This window comes from Equus caballus, chromosome 13, assembly GCF_041296265.1.
Source record: "Equus caballus isolate H_3958 breed thoroughbred chromosome 13, TB-T2T, whole genome shotgun sequence".
NCBI classification, from domain to species: Eukaryota; Metazoa; Chordata; class Mammalia; order Perissodactyla; family Equidae; genus Equus; species Equus caballus.
In genome coordinates this window covers 5,397,733-5,425,048 of record NC_091696.1, presented here as the reverse complement: position 1 = coordinate 5,425,048, position 27,316 = coordinate 5,397,733, and the positions used below count along the sequence as shown (strand labels likewise).

Sequence of the window (27,316 nt, the reverse complement as noted above, 5' to 3'; positions counted from 1 at the left end):
ATGATCTCACCAACGCGGAGTCCAGAGTCAGGAGGCTCTGGGGTTGATGAATTCATCCTCTCAGGAGGGCAGGCCTTTCATCAGCTCCTCTGGGAGTCTCTTTATCTCTTTCCTCATGGTCTCACTTTGGCTGCTACAGCTGCCAACGTTACATACTTGCCCTCCCAGGTCAAAGGCAGTGAGCAACGACTGACTCCTCCCTCTGCCTTTCTCTAGTTGGAGACATAAAACCTTCCCAGACACCACCCACCTCCTGTGTCAGGCATCTGCTCAGGCCCTGTTGGCCAGAACTGGGTCAAATGTCCTCCTCACTCCTAAGCGATGCCAGCAAAGAGGAAGAGGTCCATGATGGATTTCCTCCCGTCATGATTCATTCCCTGGAACTGGGCGTATTTCTCTGAGCCCATTGCATCGGGAGATTAGAACAATGGGGGATTAGAACAGTGTCCATTTTCTTTATTAGTATTACCCTTATTCAGTGAAGAAGAAAGCAACGACTGCTGGGGAAAATGCCAACAAGATTTGCAACAGGAGGCAAGGAGGTCAAGGACCAGAAGTCCAGGTATAGAAGGGATTGTCACTGTGGATGTAGAAGTCACTGAAAATGATGACAGTTGCCAGCAGCGAGCAGGGCTGAAGTCTTCAAGAACGACCACAGGGATGGGGAAGGGGCAGACGGCTGCCCAGGAGGGGTGATGGGTGCTGACCAGGAACAGTACTCCACCTTCTCAGATAGGCAGCCTACTCCCTCTGTGGCCCTGGACTCTCACAGTGAGGACCCTTCCTCTTCTCGGAGTCTCACTTCCCCTGTCCTTGCTCCGGGCCACCAGCAGCCTGCCCGCTCTGCACTTGATTGTCCCTTCCCAGAGGTCCCAGCCTCAGAACTGGCTATAAGATGGGAGAGGCTGCACAGCAAAGGGTGAAGTTGCAGCCTCAGGATCCAGGCATGCTTAAGGTCACGGTGGAAACCCCAGAGTGGAGCTTCAGCGATGGGAGACCCGAGCAGGACCCATGCTGCGTGATGAACAGCTCACGCATTGCTGGCTGTCAGATCGCGGCATGTTCTGGGAGTGCTGGCGGGCTGCCTGCATGAGTGGGTCACTGCCCCCACTCCCAATTGTTCCATCTGTGAAGGGAATTCTCTGCGATGGGGGAGCTGGGCGCTGCAGAGACAAAGTGGGCACCAGTCAGGCCCATAGAGGATGAGGACTGACATCAGAGCAGTGATACAGGAGGGCCACGGTGACAGCCAAGGGCACGGCTGTGACGTCACAAGGAGGCATTGTGTCACACTTAGGTGGTTATAAAAGCTGGGTGCCTGCCAAGCCTTCAACAACTCCTGCTCTTCACAACATTCTCTGCCGCGTTCTGCGCCCCAGGTGACAGCGTGCCACCCACTCAGTCGTCCTGCCTCGGGGCCTCTCGCCCACATCCGGTGCTCCACCCTCGTGTTCGCGTCCACCTTCACACTTCTCTGGGGTCCCATGAGTCGTCACACCTGGCACTGCAGGGGGAAGTCAGATTCGATCTGTAAAACAGATGGAAGGCCAGGAAACAGGGCAGGAAGAACAACCTGAACACAAAAGAGTGGGCCCAGACACGGGACGTCTGAGGCCAGGTGGAAATCCATCTTCCAGTGGAGCAGCCGATCAGGGGCCGACTGGGAAGGCAGTGGTTGGCGGCCAGTGCTTGGAGGCATTCAGAGCACGGTCCCTTTGAGGGGTCACTGTGCCCAGCTGCTGGTGGGCTCATGGCCTGAAGACCTTTGGCCTGGGACTGACTTCAGCCTGATGTCCTGGTGGCATATCACTTGCAGAGCTTTTTTCTTCTGGAGAGTTCTCTTGTTGAGAGGGAGCAAAGGCTGCCACGCTCTAGAACAAGAAAACGCCGGAAGTTGGAAGAGCTGGCCATGCAAATCCAACTTTTTTTTGACAGACTTTGAGGGAGAGCTGAAATGGATGAAAACAGCTCTTAACACCAGCAGGGAAATTAACAAAAATCTGTCTAAAGAAGTGTGTGAGCTAAAGGATCCCCTAAAACGACGTGAAGGAGAAAATCAAAGCTGAAAAATCAGCTTGTCAACTTGGTGTCACCAAAAGGACACAATTGAAAAAACTTGCCAGAGGACAGGCCTCCCTGGACATGGCACGAGATGAGGAGGGGACTGCCAGCAAGTCCCGGAGGACACCCAGGTCCTGAGTCCTGGGCTGAGCTCCTCCAGGCTAAGAACCGGTACCCACCATTGGAGGGCGGGTAGAGGTGTTAGAAGGACAAGTCAAGCCATGGTGAGTGGTGTCGTTGGCAGGCCGAGAGCTTCTACAGCAAAATTCGGGGCTTCCTGGAAGCTCTTCCCTTCCAGGCAACCTTTTCACAGTACCACGGGGTCACTTCCCCGCGCCCATCCCAGGAGGGCATACAAGGGAAGCTGGGGCAGAATGTGGGTCACCTCGTCCAATGGAGGCGACGTGAACTTCACGATGTTTGTGAGTTTTCAATAATGCTAAAGAAGTGTCCAAGATTCTAGGCTGGCCTCTTCCTTGGCCGTGGGCCCCCCCAGCTCCCGGGACTGCTGGAGCTCATGTGAGGTGCGAACCCCAACAATCGGGCCCACCTGCGGCTCAGGCTGAGGTGGGGTGCAAAGCCTAGGGCTGTGGCCCAGGATGGTGCTCGAGGTACAGACATGCCTTCATTGCAACGGGGCTAGAAGGGAGGAGAGCCCTCAGGAACCTGGGCCTGGGGGGAAAGTGAATTTGAGGGGTCTTGGACCATGTCTGAGCCCTTTCAAGGGCTGCTGGTTTCAGGAACGGGCGGGGAGGGAGGTGGAGGGACCCGAGCGGAGGTGGCTCAATGTCAATCAATGGTGTCAATCAATGATGTCAATCAATGGTGGAGCTGGTGTCAATGTGATAAATGCCAGTGTCAGACACTGAGGATAAGAGGAGGTGCGGTTTGAGGATCGACATTTGGCAAAGGTCTCCCATCAGGCAGACACTGTGTGGGACCTGGACCCCCAGGCCGGCCCTCCCACAGGCAGAGGCAGCATTTCACACTCGTCTCCTGTCAGCTGGGGACCCCAGGTCTCCTGCACTGGGTGGAGTCTGAGAGGCAGAGATCAGAGGGTGCAGGGTGCATTTGTGTGGTCCCAGTGCTGGGAACCTCCTCTGCTCAGCTGTTCAGACCCAGCTCACCCGCACCCTGGGTCCCAGGACACAGCATCCTCTTGAAGGCTGGAGGGGATCCGACTCATGTTTGCGGGTGTGGTCCAGAGCTGCTCACCCCTTCTGAGCCCCCAGTTCCTTCATCTGTAAGACGTGGAGGACTCAAGTAGGGACGGGGTGGAGTAAGCAGGAGGCAAGAGAGGGCAGGGTTGGGGGGGGGGCCGTTGGACAGGGGACTGATGGAGTCCCGTGACCGGAGGGGGAGAGGGAGGGCCCACTGTGAGCTCCCTCCTCGTCCTTCCCCTTCCTTCCTGAAGGCATGACATCAGCTTCGGGAGGAGAGCACTCTGAGAGCTCGCCTTGTCTGCCGGCCTCGGGCACAGGCTGCCACAGCCCGGCACCCGCACTCCCCACACCCTTCCACTCTCCTCCACTGCTGCTCGGTACCCACAGGTCGGGGCCCTCGGGCCGTAGGAAAGCTCTGAGCTCCAGGGAACAGGAGTGGGATGGCAGGCATTAGGCAGCTATTCTGTGCCGTGTTGACAAATAGGGCATTAATAGATAGTGCTTTTCAAGGTTTCCCCTCCTGAATTTAACATCCTGTGGAAAACAGGTTGGCAGTGTCTAAAAACGTTACAACTGCCATGTGACCCAGCTATTCCACTCAGCTTCCTCCACTGAAGAATTGGGATTCCCAGGACACGCCCTCCCTCCCATCCTGTTAAAAACAGCCACTCCGGCCACCGCTACGCTTTGCACCACATTCAGCGTCATCAGTGGCCTGTCCCACATTCAAGGACTTCTTGCCAAGGAGCTCTTGAGCATTTTTCCCCAAAAATCTGTCCTTGGAGCTTTTGCTATAAACTCTGTGGTTTGTTTGACCAAGTTACCGATTTCGACCGAGGCCAAGAAATATCAGGAGAGCCCAAAACGGCTCAGGCATGTATGAAAGGCTAGAGGAGAAAAGAAACAAAATGCTTTAGAAGACTGATTTTTTCATGAACGAGAAAGGTGAGTGTCTCCATCTCAACTTACCGATGGGCTGGAGGTGACGTTTAAAGGAGACTAAGTGAGTTAATTAAGGAGCAATCGCAACTAAACCCAACACCACGGGAGAGGGCAGCATCTCTTGCTCCCGTGCGCCCTTCTCTTCTCTGTCTGCTTCTCCCCATGATGCAGGTGCTCCTTAAATTGGGAAGGCATCGCTCCAAGAATCAGATCCCTGGGAAAACCATCCAATAGGGCTCTGTCATCCGAAAGTTCCAGAGACCTTGGACATCAGATCCAGGTCCAAATCTGGGAGATTGTTCCAAGGCTTCAGAAGCTGTCACGTTCTTATCTAGACATGACCTTGAATAGATAGACGATCAGAAGATGGGGGATCCCACCCTCGTTCTGACCTTTCCAGCTGTCTGACCTTGAGAAATTCACCCAAGCTCTTAGAACACCAGTTTTCTTATTTATTCACTTGCTCAATTAATTTTTATCGTGTGCCCGTTATGTGCCTAGCATTAGGAGAAAAGGTTATTAATTAATTGATTGGCCAATTAATTAAACAAATATTACTGGTGTCAAAAAATAAAAATAAATGTAAACTAAGTGTGTGTGTAGGTGTGAGATAAATAGGAAGGAGGTATATTGGTCTCTGCCCCAGGTTCCTGGCACAGAGCTCCTGAAACCCTTGTATTTCCTAAGTGATGAAAACACTGCGAGCATCTTTTGTTTCAACATTTGGGCTTTGACTCTGGTTCCTGACACAAAGATTTTAAATCTCTTGGAATTCCTGGTGACAGGAGCATCTTTTGCTCTAATGAGGCGATGCTTGGTGGGACCCTAAATGGAGACTGGTCACTAGAAAGACCAAGCCATGGTTAGAAGCTTGAAATTTTCAGCCCCACCCCCCATTCTCCAGGGAGGGGAGGGAGTGGAAATGGAGATAATAATCGATCGTGCCTACACGATAAAACTTCATAAAAATCCCCAAAGTACATAAAAATCCCAAAAGTATGGGGTTCAGAGAGCTTCCAGGAACATTTCAGTACAAATCTAAGGGCTGGCACATTCTTTCCATCTAATCTCTGAAATTTAGCTTAGTTTCCTCATCTGTAAAATGGGAGCATCGACACCTGCCTGTCAGGAATGTTCTGAACAGTGAAATATGCAAGTGCTGAACGTATGTAATAAGTGTGTAGGCTACGGATGGCTTTTTGCATGAGTGGAACAGACAGAATTTCAAAGGTGACTAACCTTTATTATTCCACATGTCTGAGTGTTGTGTTGGTGGGTCAGCAATGTTTGGATGAGTAATGAAACAAGGAAGTACATAATTCATAAACTTTTATATTTTAAATCCACAGAATTAATTTTTTCCCTTATTTTCAACAAAAAATGTATAATATTATAACAAAATTTTCATGTAATTAATGTTCTACTGCCAACAAGGATCTCAAAGACTAAAAAATAAAATGCAATTGTATTCCAAGTACGTGACATTTGAATATATTTTCATCAAACATGTATATTAAAAGTAAAACATTGTTAAATCAAAACTATTTTTTTGTTTTCACAAAATTGTTTTCCTTCTTTTTTTTTTTTGGTGAGGAAGAGATTGACCCTGAGCTAATATCTGTTGCCAATCTTCCTCTTTTTGCTTGAGGAAGATTGTCCCTAAGCTAACATCTGTGCCTGTCTTCCTCTACTTTGTATATGGGATGCCACCATAGCATGGTGGTGTGTAGATCTGCGCCTGGGACCCGACCCCACAAATCCTGGGCCTCAGAAGCAGATTGTGCCAATTTAACCACTATGCCACCAGGCCAGCCTCTGTTTTCTTTCTAAAGTATTCAAAATCAGCTATTAAAAGGTAAAATATAAGGTATAGTTAATGAACATCAAAATTGTTAATCAAAGTGATTTCAATAACACTGAAGTGTTTAATGTTTTAAAATGTCAGTTGAATTTCATTAAACCTTATTAAATTTTTCTAAAAATAAAACAATTCACAATTCTAGTATTCAACGTCCAAGCAGTTGCCCGTGTAAAAATTGGTATCACACTTCTCTCTTGTTATTTCTAAACCTACATGAGTACAAATTAAGGATAGCATGAGTTGTTTAATATTGTAAATTCTCCTTAGCCACCATGCAATTATTGTAAGTAACAAGGTAATTTGCGAATACCACTGAAGCCACAAATTAAAACACCAAGAGAAGGAAAAAGTGGAAATTCAGCATGACTAGGAAACAATCACTTTGTTATACAAGACTTTATAATAGTCAACATATCTGAAAGGATTTAATAACTTGATTTGTCTTGTTTTCTTTCATTCTCCTTTCTTTCCCACCACTCAAATTCTCCCCTTATGCCCTGTCTGTCTCTGAGGTCAGGACTGGCACAGCCTACACATCTTCAGACACAGTCATCTTTTGTTTCGAGGGCATAGAGCAAGAGACGTGAAGAAGCATTTCTCTGGGGCCTGAGCAGTGTCAGCCGTGAGAGTGGATGGTTAGCTACAGGTTGCACTGGGTCTCAAGTGACAAGAGGGCCCGCGTGTTCTTTCATACATTCCCGCTTGCGTTTGTGACATGTGGCACTTCTATCCATGAGGCCCAGGCAAGGCTCTCCCTGCCTGCTCTAAGGGCATGCTGTTCCCCGGGCATATTAGTCGGCTCAGGCGCCATAACAAAATACCACAGACTGGGGAGCTTAAACAAGAGAAATCTATTGTCTCTCGGTTCTGGAGGCTGGAAGTCCAAGATCAAGGTGTCAGCAGGGTTGGTTTCTCCTGAGGCCTCTCTCCTTGGCTCGTAGATGGCACCTTCTCCCTGTGTCTTCACACAGTCCTCCCTCTGTGCACACATATCCACAATGTCCCTCTGTGTGTGCTAATCTCCTCCTCTTATAAGGACACCAGTCAGAGGTTAGAATTTCCACATATGAATTGCGGGGGTTGGGGGGGAGTACCTAATTCATCCCATAATGTTAGACTACTTTGATACAGCACTCCCCAAATTTTCTTCCTCTTCTCTGGCAGCTCCTCTCTGTCTTTTGTGTAGGCTCATCCTTCTCTTCCAAGAGGGCCGCAAGATTCAAGCACGAGCCCTCATTCCTGCTTACTCTACCCTCTATGCCCAGGCAAGCTGAGCCACACCCATGGCTCCAATTGCCAGCTATTCAAGAATGACTCAAAGATGTGCATGTCCTGCCTGCACCACTCCTCTGAGCTCCAGATTGACACGTCCAGCTGGACATCTCCACATGGATAGCTCACTTCACACTCAGCTTGCTCCTCACCAAAGCAGGCCAGCTCCCACAAACCGGGCTGCCTTCCTACGCGCCCTGTCTCTGTGAAAGGCATCGCCAGCCCTTCTGGGGCCATCCCCGACACCTCTATCCCTCATACCCTACGTCACGACCAAATTCAGTCCGCTGAATCTTCTGATTGCTCTCAAATCCATCCACTCCTCTTCACCTCTACTCCTACCCCTTGTTCCAAGCTTTCCTCTCTCCCCGGGACAACAGTGATATTTCTCTCCCTGGTCCCCCAGCATTGTCGCTGGCCCCTGCCAATCTTTCTCCATGCAGCAGCCAGAGGGAGCTTTTGAAAATGCAAATTGAATTGAGTCACTTCCCTCCTTAGAATCTTCCAGTGGATCCCTTTTGTTCTTATGGTTAAGACCCAAGTTCTTAAGATGGCCAACAAGATCCTGCAAATAATTCCTCATTTTGTAAGTATGCATTCATTAATGTTCAGTGTGATTATATTTTTGTTCTTTTTTATTTTTTTTTTAAGAGTAACAGGTCCAGGCAGGAGGGCATAGGAACTTGAGAGACATCCCCAGAAATTCTGCCAAGCACACCAACCGCTGAACTCAATGTATGATGGAACTAACCAGGCAATTGCTCATTTGCCCATTGTTTTAAACCCAGCATCTAGTGCAACATCTGGCATGTAGAAGGCACTCAATAAATATTGGTTGAATGAACAAATATTACAAGACACTCCTGAAAATGTACCTTAAAGAAAAAATAACTAAGGATGGACCCAAAGAGTTAGCTACAAGGATATTCATCCCAGCGCTCTTTGTAATAGTAAAGATATTAAAATAACCTAGATGTCCAATAATTAGGGATCCATGACATTAGAGCCCCCAGTACAGGAGAATTATACATAGTCATTAAAAATCGTGGTATATGGATTTAGACTTATTGCCGGGGAAAACATTCACAATGTGTTAAGTGAAAAAGTAGGCTACTCAATCATATCCCCATTTTAATGTTTAAAATATTTTTAAAATAAATATATCAAAGGATCATGGAAATGTTAGCATCAGTCACTTCTAGTGATGAGATACATTTCATTTTTCTTCTCTTCTTCTCTCTTCTCCCTTCTCTTTCTCTTTCTCCTTCTTCTTTTTCTTTCTTTCTTTTTGGCTTATTTGCATTTCTACAATGAGTAAGTATTATTTTTTAACTAATATTTTCAAAATTATTTAACCTTCACACACACACACACACGGAGAAATACTGCCTATAAGCCAGGCTTGTGGCTGCTTCATTCATTTGTTGAATGTGCCCCAGCCTAGCTAAGTACATCGTTAGAGCTTGCAATCATAAGTGGACATGGCAATCTAGACACAAGTCATGCTTAAGTCAAGTTATCTTAACGTTACATCTTAAACCAAACTACGGTATCCTGTCTTGCCCTTAGAAATTCCCCCTCAGGAAGCAGGTTCAGCACACACAAGACCCTAGAACTGGAGTGAATTATGAAGGGGAACAGGGGGGTACCTGCCCCACTGCCCCCAGCTTCCCAAACAACCACCAGCTCCCCTGCTTGAAACGATGCTTCAGGACCATACACCATGACCCTCTCCCAGGATGGTCATTGGGGGGGGGATCATGGTGATGATTCATTCATGCCCAAGAGTCTATTGTTCCTTGTCTAGTGGCTTAAAGGCAAACTTGAACCTCCTTCTTTCTAAGCAGGAGAAGAGCTTCTGGAAATCCAGCAGCCTGGCTGTCTTGGGAATTTTTTAGTTGGCACCAAGGAAAATTCCAAGGGTGAGTTCTGGTCCCACCGCCTACGTAGCTATTTGACCAAGCATAGCTCTTAACCTCCCTTTTCCTCATGAGGATAATAATATTTCACAGTTGGTGCAGTGACTCAATGACACAATGACATAATATTGGTAAACCTGGCAATGTTGTACAAACTTAAGTCATGAGCACGGCCAGCTTTGTGGCTGAGCGACCTGTACAGTCCATGGGCCCTGTGCTTGGTTTAATGCTGTGCTACCTGCATATTGAAATTCTTAATTTGTGAACAAGGGGACTTGCACTTTTGTTGCATCCTGGGCCCCACAGATTATGTGGCCGTTGGTAATTATGAGCCTTATTCCATTGCCATCCCCATAGGAGATCACGAGGGATGCATTCTGTCCAACGTTTAATAAAAACTGTAAACCCAGCAATGTCCGCCCTTGCGCTGTGTGCTTTGGGGACCTACCATACCTTTGTTACTCATTCATTTAGTTGTGAAACTGTCCTTTGCATTCAGCTCTGAGACATTTTAGTTTTTGTTAGCAAACAGGTGTTACTTTGCCTCCGTAAGGAGCTTGTTCTAAGCTCCCGCGTGTAAACTTCTGGAACAAATTATTGCTAAGGCTCTTCGCATGGGAAAGGAAATCCTCTGCTGGTGAAATGTCTCATTTATAAATAAATCTACTCCAGTAACTCTAGATTCCCCCCCACCACCACCACCAGGTCACCATACAGAGCATCAGCTGGGTGTTGAAATTCAGATTTTTGTCGATTTCCTAACTTATCAGTCAAAGTTGCTTTCCTGAGGGCCTTGCCATTCCATCGCTGACATTTAAAAATCTCTGCTCTTGAGGTTCTCAAATAATTTGCATTCGTCTGTAAGGCAGTTGGGAGTTTTCTCTGGAGTTTAGAATTTGTCTTCCTCAACAGCCTCTCTTGCTGTTCCTATAACACGCTCCCCCCACTTTGGGTCAGTGTTAGGAAGCTGCCTGACTCAGAGATCTCACACGAAGCACGGCCTCTCTTGGAACAGATGGGGAACGACAAAGCACGAGGGATGTTTTTAACTACGCTGGCCATTGTTTAAATAAGACTTTAGACTCCCGCCAGCTCCACCTTATGACTGGTCACTGTCTCCCTGATGAGGCCAGGACTTCTCATCTCCACCGCTGGACCTCTTGTGCTATTAAATGCCAGGCCTGGGGGTTGAGGCCGAACAGGATACACACAGTCCCTACTTTCCAGGAGCTTCCATTTGGGGGAGGTGATGGACAATAAAAAAAGAAAGAAAGAAAGAAACTAGATAATTTCAGATCATGGTAAGCGCTCTGGAGAAAAAACCCAGCGTGATGAGATTGGTGGGGTAGACAGGGATGCCTCCCTGTGATGGGGCCGTCAGAGAGGAAAACGCTTCTCCTCTACCTCCTTATGTTCAGTGGCTGGGGCCTGCAAATTAAACTGACAGACAATAGATTAACAGGAGAAAGGTAAAATTTTATTTTACTGGCATCGGAGTTCATAGGGAAGACGTGAAGCTCAAAGAAGCGATGAGACTTGGGGCTTATATCCCATTTTAACAAAGGGTGATAAATTGTGAGAAGTGGTTAAACAAAGGAAAGGGGGTTTGGGCCTCTAGGACAGGTAAATCACAGGAAGTGACTAGGAAACATATGGGAGCACTAGTGGAAGATAAGGGTTATTTCAGGAGGGTCTGTTTATGAGGACATCTTGGTATCAACTCTCCCTTTCTGGTGATGAGAGTTGCTCTCCCCTTCCTGGACAGGGCAAACACCTTTATTATTATTTTATTATTTTAGGCAGGTAAGGCGAGGGCAGAGAATTCTTCTTGCATCTGTTGCTTCTCAATTGCCTTCTTCAGCCCCAAATAGTTCAAGTGGCAAATTTGGGGTGGCTTATTCTGATCCCCTTCAGAATCAGGATGACATCACATTCTCAGCTGTGAGGTAATCGGCCTCAGCCACCCGGTGACACCATTTAAGCCTCTCTATTCACAGCCTGGCTATGCACACAAGAAGCACCACAGCCCAGTGTCCAGGCTGCAGCCGGCCGATGCCTGATCCCACAACCTCTACCCACCACACCTCAAGGCCAAATCACAGGGCCGGACCCTCCCTCCATCCTTCTCTGCTCAACCTTTGGGGATAGCAACCATTTTTTCAGTAAAACTCACATGCAGAAAAGTGCCCAGGAAATTTTCATAAAGTGAGCACACCCATGTAACCAGCACCCAGATCAAGAAATAGAATTATCAACACCCCAGGACCTCCCCACCCCCAGTCGCTACCCTGCCCTCAAGGGTAAGTACCATCCTCTTCTAGCACCTTAGATAAGTTTTGCCTGGAATATCTTTGTTTTCGAAAAGGCTGTACGGCAGATAACAGCAACAGTGATGGCCACCATTGATTACTCATTCATTTCACACGGATTACTTGTCAATAGCCCTATAGAGTAGGTTGTTTATTATCTCCACTTTAAAAGGGGCACATTGAGGCTCAGGGTAAGAGATCCGCTCAAGGTCATTCATTCCACGAGTGTATTTACTGAATAGTTACAATGTGACAAGGAAGGTGCTAGTGAGACTAAATCTAAAAGTGGCCCATATGTAAAAACAGAACTCTGACCCACTCTTTGCAGCAACCGGCCCAGGAAGCCAGGCCGCCATCTCTAAGTCAGGCTTGTAGGAAGTCAGACCACTATCTCTAGAAGTAATCAGGGATGCCAAACAACAACTCTGATAACACTCGGCCCCAAATGGCCAGGACTCGATTATAACTGACAGCTTCCCTAATGTTTGGCCCCGCTTCCAACTTTGGACCAACCAAGAAGACAGCAAATATGCTCCCCCAAGCAATCACAGGGAATGCCCCCTTCTGGTTAACCTGCCTCCAGCTTCCCCAGGCCGACAGCCTCCCATCAGGGCACAGCTGAAGCCAGCCCTTCTTAAACTCTAGAGCTTTCCTGCTCTTCTGGCTGCCTTTGAGTCACTGCCAACACAAGCGGCGGTGGGCGATGCCCTCGCCATAGGAGGCTCTGAATAAACAGCCTTTGCCTCATCTCATTTGGTTTGTCTTCATTTACGTCCACACGGGGGATACAGAATTGAGCAATCACAGACCGTGAACCTGCCATCATGGGTCTTACTGTCCGGGGGGCAGAGGGACACTATTTAAGCAGTCACAGGAAGTGGCACAGTGCTGCTGTGATTTTTCTATAAGGGAGAAGCACAGAGGTTCAACCGCCTGTGCAGTGGGGGGGTCTGACCTAGTCTGGGAGTCAAGGAAGGCTTCCTGGAAGAAGTGATGCTTGAGCAGAGATGTAAAGGCTGCATAGGAGATACCTAGGACGAGAGGAAGGAGAAGAGCGTTCCAGGCAAAGAAAACAGTGCAAAGGGGCCACGGCTGGAGGAAGGATGGGAGGACGGTGAGACGAGGCTGGAGCAGTCTGCAGGGGCCAGATCATGCTGGGCCTTCAAGGTCACGACAAGGACTTTTGTCTTTATTCTAAGAACAAGCCAGTGCTCTGAGACCCCTCTCTAGAGCTCCTGGACTGTCTCCTTCTAAGCCTCTGAATATTTCTGAATGCAACACGGGATCTGCTCTTGACTTTTCAGAGACTTGAATGCAGTCTTGAAAAAGAAGAAAATTCTGACACACCCTACCACACAGACGAACCTTGAGGAGATCATGCCAAGCGAAATAAGCCGCTCACAGAAGGACAAAGGCTGCAAGATTCTACTTAGAAGAGGCCTCTCAAGTACTTTAACTCCTGGAGACAGAAAATAGAACGGTGTTTGCCAGGGGCTGAGGGGAGGAGGTTCGGGCAGTTCCTGTTCCCCGAGTGCAGAGTTCAGCTTTGCAAGATGCAACAGATCTAGCTATCTATTGTAGACCGTGTGCATATAGGTAACGCTGCTATAGTGGACGTACACTTAAAAATGATTAAGATGGTAAATTTTCTGCTATGTGGTTTTTTTACCACAATTTTAAAAGAAAAAAGAGTCTAGCACAGTGCTGGCCATATAGAGACTCAATAAATGTTTGCTGAAAGCTAAAAAAAAAAAAAAAAAAAGACAAAAAACCTGCAAAGTCGCAAGTCCTGGTCTCATATTTTTTATGCAAATTTTAGCTGTAGCATTGGGAGTGATTCGTTATTTTCCTCCTTCCAGCCTTTTTGGCACATGCAATTTAGGAGCTGGCAGGGAAATATCAAAGTCAAGACTTTGTCTAACCAGTGCCATCCCCTTGGCTGGACAAGGACTGTGTGACCATCTGACACTGACTTTGAGTCTGTCCACGCTGTACTGAGGGCAGCCTCACACAAGCACAGTTTCGGAGGCTGGCAACAGATGTGCCTCAGACGGCAGCCACTACTATCTGGGGAGCCCTTTTTTTTTCCTTTTTGAGGGAGATTAGCCCTGAGCTAACATCTGCTGCCAATCCTCCTCTTTTTGCTGAGGAAGACTGGCCCTGAGCTAACATCCGTGCCCATCTTCCTCTACTTTATATGTGGGATGCCTGCCACAGCATGGCTTGCCAAGCGGTGCCATGTCCGCACCCGGGATCCGAACCAACGAACCCCAGGCCGCCAAAGCAGAACGTGCAAACTTAACCGCTGCGCCACCGGGCCGGCCCCTGGGGAGGCCTTTTGAGTTTGCAGGGCACCCCTCTATGTGTTCACTTCATTTCAGCCACTGTCTTGTCTCACAAGATCTTCTAATGTCTTCCCCATGCTTCTCCTGCAGGGTTCGTTTGCAGAATTGAAACCTTAGTTAAAGTTTGTTTGAGGTTTGTTTTTAAAAATTGGCTGTTCCCACCCACATTCCCTTGAGATACAGATAGAAAAAAAAAAAAAAAGAGGTTTAATTAGTAAGACAAGACATTCGAGCTATGTCCACTTGATCCTCGAAAAGGAAATCTAAGAGGTTCTTACTATCACTTTTTCAATCCTATATAAGGTAGGTTAGTAAGGCAGCAGAACCACATCTGTATTTTGTTCCTTCAACTCTTTTTCCAGATTCTTCTTGGGGGAAAATCTAAAACGGTGAGTAGCCGGTGGACCTCCCAGACCCCTGACTCTTCTTTCCTACATGCATCCATATTAGCCTTGTGCATTCCGTGCTCAGATTTCTCTTTTCCCTTGGAGTTGACACCTGGAAGGATTTTGATCTTTGGTAGGTGGGTTTTCACGTCTCCGATTCCCATCCTTCAGGACAGGTAGCATCTCTTCCACTGAAGGTCTGTAAGGAGCCCAAGCTCAATCCTTTGCCAGGTGGAAGTTGCAACATTGTATTTCTCTGGCTGGCTAGGAAAATGCTATTGCATTTGTAACATGGTTTACTTCTGAATGGTTTGCAGATGACTATGTAAGTGATCCATGATGTAAATGTAAATTTTTAATGGGAAAACAGAGTCAAATTGTTCTTTAGGTTATATTTTTTTAATTTCATGTTTGGAGCATATTCAGGAGAAGACATTGAGATAAAGGGGGCGGGGATCTTTGCAGTATTTGGTTTTTATTCGGATATTCTGTCCCATCACTTAATACGATATGGCGCTTATCACATTTTAAAAATGCTTGACTAACACACAGTTTCAGGAGGCCCGGGAGGGCGTGGTCCCCCAGATGCGCATGTTCCTGCTTGCCCTATACCACGTCTCGTTTATTCTGTGCGAACAGGTGGAAAATGAGCATCACAGACGTCCTCAGTGCTGATGACATTGCAGCAGCCTTGCAGGAGTGCCAAGGTAAAGGGCAAAGGAGGTAGGGGTGGGGATCGCTCATATATTCACACCTCCAGCAAAGCCACAAAAATTAAAATGTGAACGTTGCTGAAAATTCCTGGGATCAGAGAACAAAACTGTTGTTAACTAAAAAACTAAAATTACAGGAATATGAGATCTGAGCATGTGATTACATTTCTGTAAGGCAAAGGAAACTTACTAAAAGTGAAAAAAGACATCAGTGGATGCCATGTAGCCTGTTTGAATCCAATGATTGCATTTCCCCCCATAATTAGACCAGGGATGCTGGAGTCTTAGATACACAGCCTGTAAGAGGGGCAGGGGGAGGCACAGAGGAGAGGAGGAAAGAGAAGTAGAGATGGACAGTCAAGTGGAGAGGGAAGGCCGAGGAGGGGCCCAGGAGACGATATCACAGAGCCAGCCAGTCTTGGCTGCCTCAAAATCTCAGACCAGTCACATCCTTCTTTGTCTTTTGAAAAAATTTTTGAATAGAGCATCCCTGTAGCTCAATGATATTATGAAAAGTATTTTTAATAACCTGTGTCTCAGCACCTTGGCCCAAATACAGAATGTGATCCAATGAGCATCAGAATAACGCATTCTCTGTTCTTCAGACCCAGATACTTTTGAACCCCAAAAATTCTTCCAGACATCGGGCCTCTCCAAGATGTCGGCTAGTCAGGTGAAGGACGTTTTTCGGTTCATAGACAACGACCAGAGCGGATACCTGGATGAAGAGGAGCTTAAGTAAGCTTCGTCCTGAGCCTGTCTGGCACTCCCAACATCGTTAGTGGGGCCGGGGTGCAGTGGAGGCCAATTTGCTCAGTATCTCTTCAGTGGCCAGCCTTGATGCTGGGCATTCGGGAGAGCCTCATGAAAGGGAAGAGTACAAGTCAGTCGGCCACACATCTACCCACGTGAAGCCCTAAATATGGGCTCCAAAAACTGTATATGCAAAAACTCATTAGTTCTATGGTTTTTCTTTGGCAATTGGAGTTATCAACAAAATTCTGAAAAAAACCTCTGAAAACAAAATGCCCACCATTAGTTTGTATAATGAAGGAAACCTTTGCTTGCTAAGACCTTGAATGATTATGGCAATTTCTGGGAACAGATGTCTTGCTTCAAGAGAAAAAGAAAGGTTGAGCCCAGAGATGTGCGGTCTTTCAGAAAATTCCCGTCAATCTTTATCATCCTGTAGGTTTTTCCTCCAGAAGTTTGAGAGTGGTGCTAGAGAACTGACTGAGTCAGAAACCAAGTCCTTGATGGCGGCTGCAGATAATGATGGCGACGGAAAAATTGGGGCTGATGGTATGTCCACGCTTGTACATAGCATAAAAGACGTTAGCTCAGGGAGCATCTGGGGGGTTGGGCCCTGAGATCAGACAGGTATGGGTCAAAATCCCTCTTGCTTAACCTGGCTGAGCCTTAATCTTCTTACCTGCAAAATAGGACTAAAGTGAGGATGCAAATGACATGTGTAAAGACTCGGGCGTGATGCCTGGGGATATACCATAGAAGCTGGTCTCACTGGTCACTGTATATGAACCAGAAAATATCCTTCACCTGACTAGGAACTAGATAGTTGCCTGGCCAATTATCTACAAGTCACCCTAATGCACCTTGAAAATAACGTAAGGAATTTCCACCCCTGGGATTTGAGCCCTTCTGACTAAGGGAAAGATTGAAATTCTCAAACGCATCTCATACCAGCATCTATTGACTTGAGTAGGAAAACCCCTTAACTTCCAAGGGTTTAAACAAATATGTTCCATTGGACATTAGCCCATCAAATGGACAGTATTAGACAACAAATAAGTCAACCACCATTTATGGAGTCTTCTGTGTACCGAGCCCTATATGCAAACGTTAGCTGAATTGCATGGCTGTAGGATTATTTTCATCTGATTTTATCATTTGCCTACATGCTTTTTAGCTACTTGGTGCACGCCAACTCAGAAGGACTTATGTGTGACCCTTATGGTGGTACCAATTTGAAATTAAAAACTGCTACTTTAGATCCTTATTTTTAAAACCTATTCGAAATGATATCACTATAATTTACTACATTGGAGTTAATGTAGCTTCTACAAATAGCTCAGAAAAATAGTTTAGGTATGGGGAGATGGGTTTATTTAAACTTAACCATGAAAGACTTCCAAACAGGCAAAGCTTAAATAAATTAAAGTGAATTCCTAGTTTTCAATTCCAATCTGTAGCATCCACGTATTACTATTAATAATATTATTATCTTTATTTTGGTAACACAAACTTTTGGGGGTAGGATTAGGGTTCAACAGAGAAAGTTAGTTCAAAGTCCCACCTTATTAAAACTTTCCTAAATACGCAAAATGTAGGTACAGAATAGCAGGAAACCTCCCCTTTCTGTCTGAAATTTACCAAAAATTGAATGATCACAGGTCGTGATGGGCCATCACACCAAATTCACTCATCATCAGAGGAAAATGGGCTGACAAGTTCTAATACAAGGGCTCTATTGCAAAACTAAAGATGTTCGTTAAATCAGATTATGCAGTAAGATGAAACACAGTAGACTATCTGGACCCACAGTCAGTGATGCATTTTTCTTTCTTTGTGCCCTTTGATAGGGCCATGCCCATCATCTGACAATTTGCTCAATTTCCTTTCCCCTTCAGAACTCTCATGGGCCATAGCATGTCTGTAAAGAACTGAGCCATCTCCAATGACTCTGTTCTCACCTCTTCTGTTCTAGAATTCCAGGAAATGGTGCATTCTTAAAGACCCCAGACTATGGAGATAGAGAGAATCAGCTGGAAGGCCTCCCAAACCCCAGGAATGGGAAACCCCATTCTCTCCCCCTAATTTATTTATTAATTTCCCCTGCAATGCTTCTGCAGTTGGCTCGTTGTTTTTGTGAGGTGATAAGAACCGTCATTGATGACCTTTTGGTGGTGGGTATGTCCTGATGACATCTGTACAGCCCTCAGCAGACAATACCTTTAAAATTCACCCAATAAAGACGCGTTTCTCATCATCTGCTGATGTGTGGCTGTGTTTTGTTCTCAGCAAGGTGGCAGGATGAGAGCAATCTGGAGACCCAGGGCTTTTAGAAAGATTTCTGGTCCTATCAAGCACTCAGCGAGCCACGCTCATGTTATGCATGAGAGAGCAGAGAAAACAGGTCCAAAAAAAAAAGTCACCAATAAATGTCATTGTCAGGCTAGGATTTTCTCAGCAAATTATCTGAGCCTGAAATAAATATGAAGAGATTTTAGCCAGCATAAAATCACTCTCGCTTATGTGTTTTCTGCTACTGGATGTTAGATTGCCATAACAGAGACTTAAGTAAAAACAAATCATACAAAATAGGGGGGGAAAGTGTGAGACTACAGTGTCTATAAAGCTAAGGAGACTTGACATGCTAGTTGAGCACAAACAGACCCATTTTCAAGCTTTCTTCTAAGAAGAAACAAGCTATCAGAGGCTCGCCTGCTCTGACCCCGTCTCCCTTGGACTCCCTCTCCCCTGTCTCAGCCTCTATTTTCCTGGCTCTTATTTGATACCACCTGAGCCGATTATACCGAGAATTGCCCTAACATCCGAGGCGAGACTCGGGGTCCTGTTACAGGGTTTTCATTAGGGTGGGGCAATCTCAAGCCAGGAAATTCTCATTAGGCTGATTTCCAGGTGGCAGGTTGAAGCTGTCTTCTCTGGCTGACCCTGGCTGTTGAGGAGTACTGAGAGGAACTGAGGCATTTCCCTGGGAGCCTGCATAAAAGCTAGCACTTGTCACCCAACGCGGAAGCCCACAGGGCCCTGGCATCTCTGGGGTTGCTTCCATCACACTAAGTAGCTTAGCAACTTTGAACCCCTGTTCTTTGGAGGGCTGTGTGGGACCAGCTTTTCAAAGCATGGGGCGTGTACTACGCTACAAGGGGGCCTCAAGACGACTTTACGGGGACAGGGATTAACATATTTTGATAACCATGTGTTTATTTTAATGCACGTCAGAAAAAGTAAAAGCACAAACACATGATTTCAACATCAATGCTTTAGAATGAGGCTAAAGGGCATATTAGACGAAAGTGTATCAGTTTGAAGAAGAATCTTGAGTAATATTGGGACAAAACCCATAAAGGTTGTTTTCAAATCAGTCAAAATGGGGAAATACAGCTTGAAAATGAACTCTTTGGGGAGGGCCAAAGATTGGAACTGTGTTATTTCGCGGCTGTCTCTCTTGTCGCCTCTCCCTGCACACACCCGCACTCCATTCTCTCCTCATATCCCCACCTTCCTGCCAGGAATTGGACTAGCTCCTCCCCAATTCTAGCTTTCCTTGGTGTATGAGAATGTCTCCCAGATACATCTGTGAATCCCTTAAAATACGGACAGCAAAAGGGCCTTCCTGACCGGTACCGATAACCTGAGAGCCTTGATTCTTAAAACAATCCACAGGCTGCCTTCACCTCCACACCACACACGGATACTCTGATCCTTCTGTTATTCTCAGTTCTTTCCACTAGGCTTTCCCAGCGAAGGGGTTCTTCATCTCAACAGAGTTCGAAAGGGCGCCCTCTTAATAACTCAAAGTAATCCTGTAGCCCTCTTTCCACGGGCCTCTGGCCACCATATGCCTCGGAGAAAGACCATGAGTGATAATGCTTTTAGAATAATGGTTCCAAGCTTTTAATCGACTAAGCAATCCATCACCCACTGGAGCAGCAAAGGCAACTTCACCCCAATCTAGGTAAAGATCATGGGATTCTCTTATTTCTTTTCTGTCACTCAGGAGAGCATCTTTATAGGAATAACCACTGGAGGGGTTATACACGGCACCTAGGGAACAATGTGCTGTTGGCTCGTAGTGATGTCCTGACTGTCTTGGGGAAATTGCTTAGAAGATGGACGTATACAAAAGGATAAATTGCCAGAAATTTTCATCATAGAATGATCGTCGGTTATTCATGAATGTTGTTCTTCCTATAGCTTCAAAAGTACGATTCAAATTATTTTTGCCCATTTCAAATACATTATTTTTTAGTTCTTTCCAACTCAGCCTTAGCAACTTAATTTCAGAGTCTCTGTCAGTAGATAATAACTAGCAATCAAAAGGAGCCATCTCTCTGTATTTAACACTCAAAAAATGTCAGATGGTTTGCTTAAATGAAACACAATAATCTTGTCTTTACTCATACCAATTTTTAATTATGTTTGGATTCTGGGTGTTTTGGGGGGGATGGGTATTCCACCTCTAAATGGAGATAACTCTGGGCATTTGAACATATTTGTTAATTAGCATTTTTTATTTTGGGGGTTGTTTTTCTAAGTTTAAGTTTTGTAGAAATATTAGCATTTCCAAATCTTTGGTGGTATGCATAATTTGAAAATAAAAAATGCTTTCAAAAATTACCCAAGTTTACTTGTCTTATAAATATCATACAAAGTGATTCATTTTTCAACGGGTCCTACTCAATATGAACCTCACAGAAAAAAGAGTGAAAGCATATATAGCAAAAGGTCAACAGAAGTGATCTCCAGCTGGTAGGATTATAGAACAACGAGATAAGACTGGAGCGGAGCATAGTAGCTACAGAAAATGAAAAAGAAAGGAGAAATTACCCAATCAACCTATCTCAAGAGAGAGTGTTCTCAGCAGTGGAATGATGTATTTTGACTTTGAGACAAGGGCCTAGATTGCATCATACGTGACAATACCAATAATTTGGTAGTTTATAATTTAACGGAATGTCATCTCAAAGCCAGCTTCGTGAATGTGCTTAATTGCTGAGGCTAGTAAGAATTACTAAAATACTTCAAACTATTGAGTATTTCGCTTCAGCATCTGCCTGTTATGAAATATTTATACAATTTTTTTTGATGTATAAGTTTTCACGGCAGTTCTTTCCAGCTCAAAAACAAAGTGTAACAAAACAGTGAAGAGGTGAAACACTTGTTCAGGTTTATAAGCTACATAGTGAATTCTGTGTAACGGCTGCAGTTTAATTTTGCGTAATGAGTACTCGAGAATCCAATTTCAAGCAAAAACCTATCTTATATCTCTTCTGCTGATGTTAAGGTATGGTATTACTTTTCAAACACTTAAGAAGACAGATGAAATTGGAATCACCAGGATCGTTTCCACCTGGCCTGTTAATTTATTCACTGGAAAGGCTATTTATTTATATAACGGTTCGACCGGGTTCGAAAAGTCAACTTTCTTTGGTAGGGGGCGGATTTTGACGTTGTTTTTTTAGGAGTTGTACAATGAATGCAAATGAAGTCACACCTTAAACTATTTTGAAATTATAAAGTATTTCCTACAGATGAGACTATGCAGATACATAACAAACACCTGTGTACCAACAGCCTCACTTTATCAGCTCTTGGCATTATCCTCCGGTGGCTTTGTAATATGTCAACTGGCTTAGGCCGTAGGTGTCCAGTTAGGGTGGGCCACAAGAGACATTTTGCCAGACATTCAGAGAGTAGGAGCGAAGCAGCAGCCATAGTATTTATGCTCCGGAGGTGGGTGTGGAGGTAGCTTATCTGTGGGTTCCCCTCCTTGGTGTGGGGTCCTCCCTCAGCTCCCAGCTTCAGGCGTGTGTTTCCTTCTGTGACAAAGGACACCAGCTTTTCCTGGAGGACCCCCCCCTCGCCATCATCAGAGCTGGGGGCAGTGGAAGACTGACATGAGTTCCAGTCTATCCTTATGGGTTCCAGCTTGTCCTCACTCTCCTCCTCTTCACATCCATCTTCCCTTCCTGCCTCCCTGCGCTACAGACTTCCAGCTTCAGCATCAGATGAAGGCAACAGCCTCATAGAGTCTGTTGAACCAGCTCTCAAAAGTGCATAATGCCTGTAATATATACAGATATATAGATATACGACTGTATATATTACATGATTAAATAATTGCATAATACTTGCCATTAATACATAAAAATGACATTATTTATATATAATATACATACATATATGTATTTTTTCTGCTGGTTCTGGTTCTCCGACTGAATCCTGAGTTACAGAATTTGCTTCAGCTTTTTCATTTGTCAATAAAAAGAATCACATGTTTTTGAAGATCCTTTACAGGTGATCACGGGAGAAGATGGAGATCGAAGACAATTTTAAGTGCAGGAGAGATATGCACCCTCAGGATGAAAGTCACCTCTGAATGACACGGAGTCTCTAGGCTCTAAATCAACAGAGAAAAGCTCAGTACTTGACTCATGGGTCTGTTATCTCTGCCAACAGAGTGGGATGAAGTGGCCCTTATGTACGGATGGCCTTAGAGGTGTATAGAACACCCGAACCTTGACCCAGCAGCTTCCTCTTGGAGCTCAGTACTGAGCTGGGTATAGAGAGGAGAGAACTCACTAGAATGTCAAATCAGCCTGCGACCTGAGCTCACAGCCTGCAGCAAACAGAACTCTAAAGCAGGAAAGTCAATCTCCAATGTCTGTCTCTTCACCCTTCCTGTCCCCTCCCTCCATAATTCATCCATTCAGCACACATACACTGTGTCCTTTAAGGCAGGACTGTGCTAGATCAAGCGAGCAAGGCAGTGACTCCAATAGTCCTGCCATCTGGAAACACACTGTTCTTGTGAGCTGGGAGACAGAATACCATGTGAGAAGGGGTTCAGAACCTCCCACCCTGGAACCGTACGTTCTACCTAGAAATATGCTCCCTTCTACCAAAAACGTGCCTGTCATACATCTCATTCCCTTGGAATTTTGAGTCCACAAATTTTTTCTTTTTTTCAGCTTTATTGAGGTATAATTGACATATAAAATTGGGATCTATTTAAAGTGTACAATGTGGTGATTTTATATACATATGCATTGTGAAAGAATTCCACCAAGTTAAGAAACACATCCATTACCTAACACAGTTACCTTTTTTTTTTTTTTTGGTGAAAACACTTAATTCTACTCTCTTAGCAAATTTCAATTATACATGCAGTGTTACCAACTATAGTCACCTTATATAGACCTTATTCATCTTGTAACTGAAAGTGTGTACCCTGTACCAGCCTCTCTCTACTTCCCCCACCCCCCAGCCCCTGGCAACTATCACTCTACTCTCTGTTTCTATGAGTTCAACTTTTTTTTTTTTAAGATTCCACATACAAGTGATACCATCAATATTTGTCTTTCTGTCTGGCTTATTTCACTTAGCATAATGCCTGCTAGGTTCATCCATGTTGGCACAAATGACAAGATTTCCTTCTTTCTCATGGCTAATAACATCCTACATTTTGTTTATTCATTCATCTGTCGACAGACAGCTTGTTTTCTTATGTTGGCTATGGTGAATAATGCTGCAATGAACGTGGGAGTACATATATCTCTTTAGATAATGATTTCTTTTGGATATATAACCAGAAGTGAGATTGCTGGATCATACGGTAGTTCTATTTTTAATTTTTTGAGGAACCTCCATACTGTTTTCCATATCAGCTGCACCAATTCATAGCCCCAGCAACAGTGGGAGGAGACTACCCTTTCCCCATCATATATTCTTGGCTCCTTCATCATACATTAATTGAGGATATATGCATGGGTTTATTTCTGGGCTCTCTGTTCCATTGATCTATGTGTCTGTTTTTATACCAGTGCCATACTGTTTTGATTACTATAGCTTTGTAGTATAGTTTGAAATCAGGAATTGTGGTACCTCCACCTTTGTTCTTCTTTCTCAAGACTGCCTTAGCTGTTTGGGTCTTTTGTGGGAATTTTAGGATTGTTTGTTCTGTATATATGAATAATGCCATTGAAATTTTGATAGCAGTTGCACTGACTCTGTAGATCATTTTCGGTAGTTTGGAAATTTTAACAATTTTCTTTCTTTCAATCCATGAAAACAGAATATCTTTCCATTTGTTTGTGTCTTCTTGAATTTCTTTCATCAGTGTTTTATATTTTTCAGTGCACAGATCGTTCACATCCTTGGCTAAATTTATTCCTAAGTATTTCATTCTTTTTAATACTATTGTAAATGGAAATTGTTTTCTTAATTTCTCTTTCTGATAATTCACTGTTAGTGTATAGAAACACAACTGATTTTTGTATATTGATATTGTAACTTGCAACTTTACTGAATTTTTAAATTAGTTCTAACAGGTTTTTGGTGGAGTCTTTAGGGTTTTCTATATAAATGACCACATCATCTGTGAACAGAAATGACATGACATCTTCCTTTATGCCTTTTATTTCTTTTTCTTGTCTAAGTGCTCTGGCTAAGCCTTCCAGGACTATGTTCAATAAAAGTGCTAGAGTGGGCATCCTTATCTTGTTACTGATCTTAGAGGAAGAGCTTTCAGCTTTTAACTGTCGAGTATGATGTTAGCTCTGGGTTTGTCATACGTGGCGTTTGTTATGTTGAGATACATTCCTTCTATACCCACTTTTTGGGGACTTTTTATCATGAAAGGATGCTGACTTTTGTCAAATGCTTTTTCTCCATCTACTGAGATGATTATATGATTTGTATCCTTCATTTTGTTAATGTGTTGTATCATACATATTGATTTGCATATGTTGAACCAGCCTTGCATCCCTGGAATAAATGCCACTTGATTATAGTATATGATCCTTTTAATGTACTGTTGAATTTGGTTTGCTAATATTTTGTTGAGGATTTCTGAATCTATGTTCATCAGGGATATTGGCCTGTAATTTTCTTTTCTTGTAGTATCTTCATCTGGCATGGCATCCAGGTAATTCTGGCTTTGTAAAATGAGTTTAGAAGTGTTCCTTCCTCTTCTCTTTTGTGGAAGAGTTTGAGAAGGATCGGTATTAATTCTTCTTTGAATATTTGGTAGAATTCACCAGTGAAGCCATCTGGCCCTGGACTTTTGTTTGTTGAGAGGTTTTGGTATCTGATTCAATCTTCTTACTAGTAATTGATCTGTTCAGAATTTCTATTTCTTCAGGATTCAGTCTTGGTAGGTTGTATGCTTCTAGCAACTTATCCATTTCTTCGAGGTTATCTAATTTGTTGGCGTATAATTGTTCATAGTAGTTTCTTTTGATCCTTAGTATTTCTATCTTATCAGTTGTAATGTCTCCTCTTTTGTTTCTGATTTTATTTGTCTTCTTTCTTTTTTTTTCTTAGGATAGCTGAAGGTTTGTCTATCTTGTTTAGCTTTTCAAAAAAAATGCTCTTAATTTCATTGACCTTTTCCATTGTCTTTTTAGTCTCTATTTCATTTCTTCCCAATCTGATGTTTGTTATTTCCTTCCTTCTACTAAATTTGGGCATAGTTTGTTCTTTTTCTGGCTCCTTGAGATGTAGTTAGGTTGTTTATTTGAGATCTTTCTTCCTTCTTAATCTAAGTATTTATCACTATGAACTTTCCTCTTGGAACTGCTTTTGCTGCATCCAATAAGTTTTGGTATGTTGTGTTTCCATTTGCACTTGTCTCAAGATATTTTTTGATTTCCCTTTTGATTTTTTCCTTTACCCATTGGTGCTTCAGGAACATGTTGTTTAACCTCCACATAGTTGTGAATTTCCCAGTTTTCTTCTTGGAATTGATTTCTAGTTTTATACCATTTGTGGTTGGAAAAGATGCTTGATATGATTTCCAGCTTCTTAAATTTATTAAGATTTGTTTTGTGAAGTCCTATGTACCCCAATGTTCATTGCAGCATTATTTACAATAGCCAAGACATGGAAGCAACCTAAGTGCCCATCAACAGATGAATGGATAAAGAAGATGTGGTACATATATACAATGGACTACTACTCAGCTGCAAAACAGAACCAAATCATTCCATTTGCAATAACACGGATGGACCTTGAGGGAATTATGTTAAATGAAATAAGCCAGCTAGAGAAGGATAATCTGTGTATGACTCCACTCATATGAGGAATTTAAAAATGTGGACTAAGAGAACAGATTAGTGGATACCAGAGGAAAGGTGGGGTGGGGGGTAGGCACAAAGGGTGAAGTGGTGCACCTACAACACGAACGACAAACATTAATGTACAACTGAAATTTCACAAGATTGTAACCTATGATTAACTCAATAAAAAAATAAAAAATAAATTAAAAAAAGAACTGGAGAGTGGAAAAAAAAAAAAAAGATTTGTTTTGTGGTCTAACATATGATCTGTCCTGGAAAATGTCTCATGAGAATAGGTGTTCTGCTGCTGTGGGATGGAATGTTCTATAAATGTCTGTTAGGGCCGTCTGGTCTAACATACAGTTGAAGTCTAATGTTTCTTTGTTGATATTCTGTCAGGATGAATGAACTTGAAGACAGAGCAGTGGAATTCTTCCAATCACAAGAGTCTGCTCCCTCTGGGCTGAGCCCAGGTGTGTAACCATGGGGGCAGGGGGAGTGCTCCTGCACCTATTTAAAAACTGCTTTTTGTTTGCTATGGTGCTGTGGGACTCATGAATGCAAGCCCCACTGGCTATCAGAGCCAGGTAATTTGGGGGCCCACAGGTGGCAACGGTAAATGTTGGGGCACTGTATGTGTGGACAAGCTCCTTAAAGGGAGATACTGGTGACTTGGTTTTATTGTTGGAGTGAACCAGAGTGAAAAGTGAGGAGAAGCGCCCACCAGCTCTTTGGGGCTTTAAGTAGGATCACAGCCAGCCCTTAGATGTGTCCTAAATTAGAAGCCAGACCCTCAGGCAGCAGCTTATAAAGTACGCAGTCAAATCCTTCCCAGGGAAATATTGACAGATAGGCATCTTTGTCTGCTCCCTCTGCATGGAGCCTTGGGGGATAGGCCCGGCAAATGCTTGCACGCCCATTAGGAACTTCTTCTTTGCTATAGTCCTGTGGGTCTAGTGGATGCAAACCCCATTGGCTTTCAGAGCTGGGTATTTTGGAGGCCTGGCCCTCAGGTAGGAGTCTTAAAAGTTGGGGTGCTAAATGTACAGTCCAAACTCTTCACTCCTTAGAGAGAAGCTAGGAGTTGGGGGTTCCCTCCCCACTGTATGGTGCTGTACCAGGGGTGGGGTTTATGGCAAAGGTGTGTCTCGGCCTTTCCTCTCTGTTTTGATGTGGCTATTTTCTCATTCACCTGAAGTAGAGGATCATTCACTAGTTTCTGGATTTCTCTCAGAGGGAGTTACTCCGTGTGTAGCTGTACATTCAGTGCATTTGTGGGAGAAGTTCAGGAGCTTCCTATGTCGCCATCTTGGTCCCCCGCTTCAGAGTTCACAAAGTCTTTGTGCAAAAGATGTAACTTTCTATTTCTATAACTGAACTTGGTTTGGAATCCCCATCATGCTGGGTGACAGAATCATAATTCAGGATTATGCCAGGCAATTAGCCTCCTCCTCTTCCTTCTTCCCCTATGTTGTGGAGAAGGGGCAGGTACACCAAGGCCCTGCATGGGAAAGGAGCATCT

At 44.4% G+C, this 27,316-nt stretch overlaps 1 protein-coding gene across 3 annotated transcripts; it reads left to right on the top strand.

The window, feature by feature from the left end:
* Positions 1–1,330: 1,330 nt before the first annotated feature.
* On the top strand, positions 1,331–17,978 carry OCM (oncomodulin). 3 transcript variants are annotated; one of them, XM_070230712.1, is made up of 6 exons: positions 1,331–2,285; positions 9,147–9,221; positions 14,898–14,965; positions 15,577–15,709; positions 16,164–16,273; positions 17,697–17,978. In XM_070230712.1, exons 3-6 carry the CDS (start codon positions 14,905–14,907, stop codon positions 17,720–17,722), a joined length of 330 nt encoding a protein of 109 aa, XP_070086813.1. In that variant the 5' UTR covers positions 1,331–2,285; positions 9,147–9,221; positions 14,898–14,904; the 3' UTR covers positions 17,723–17,978. The 3 variants fall into 3 exon arrangements, with proteins under 3 accessions (XP_070086813.1, XP_070086814.1, XP_014585282.1); XM_070230713.1 differs by having other exon boundaries at positions 1,332–2,285; positions 9,144–9,221; XM_014729796.3 differs by lacking the exon at positions 9,147–9,221 and having other exon boundaries at positions 1,332–2,285.
* The last annotated feature ends 9,338 nt before the right edge of the window (positions 17,979–27,316 follow it).

Excerpts from the sequence above, each read along its gene's own strand:
- OCM (XM_070230712.1), top strand. The coding sequence starts at position 14,905 with ATGAGCATCACAGACGTCCTCAGTGCTGATGACATTGCAGCAGCCTTG. Across the intron at positions 15,710-16,163 it reads CTGGATGAAGAGGAGCTTAA|GTTTTTCCTCCAGAAGTTTG; the intron begins GTAAGCTTCGTC and ends ATCATCCTGTAG. Across the intron at positions 16,274-17,696 it reads CGGAAAAATTGGGGCTGATG|AATTCCAGGAAATGGTGCAT; the intron begins GTATGTCCACGC and ends CTTCTGTTCTAG.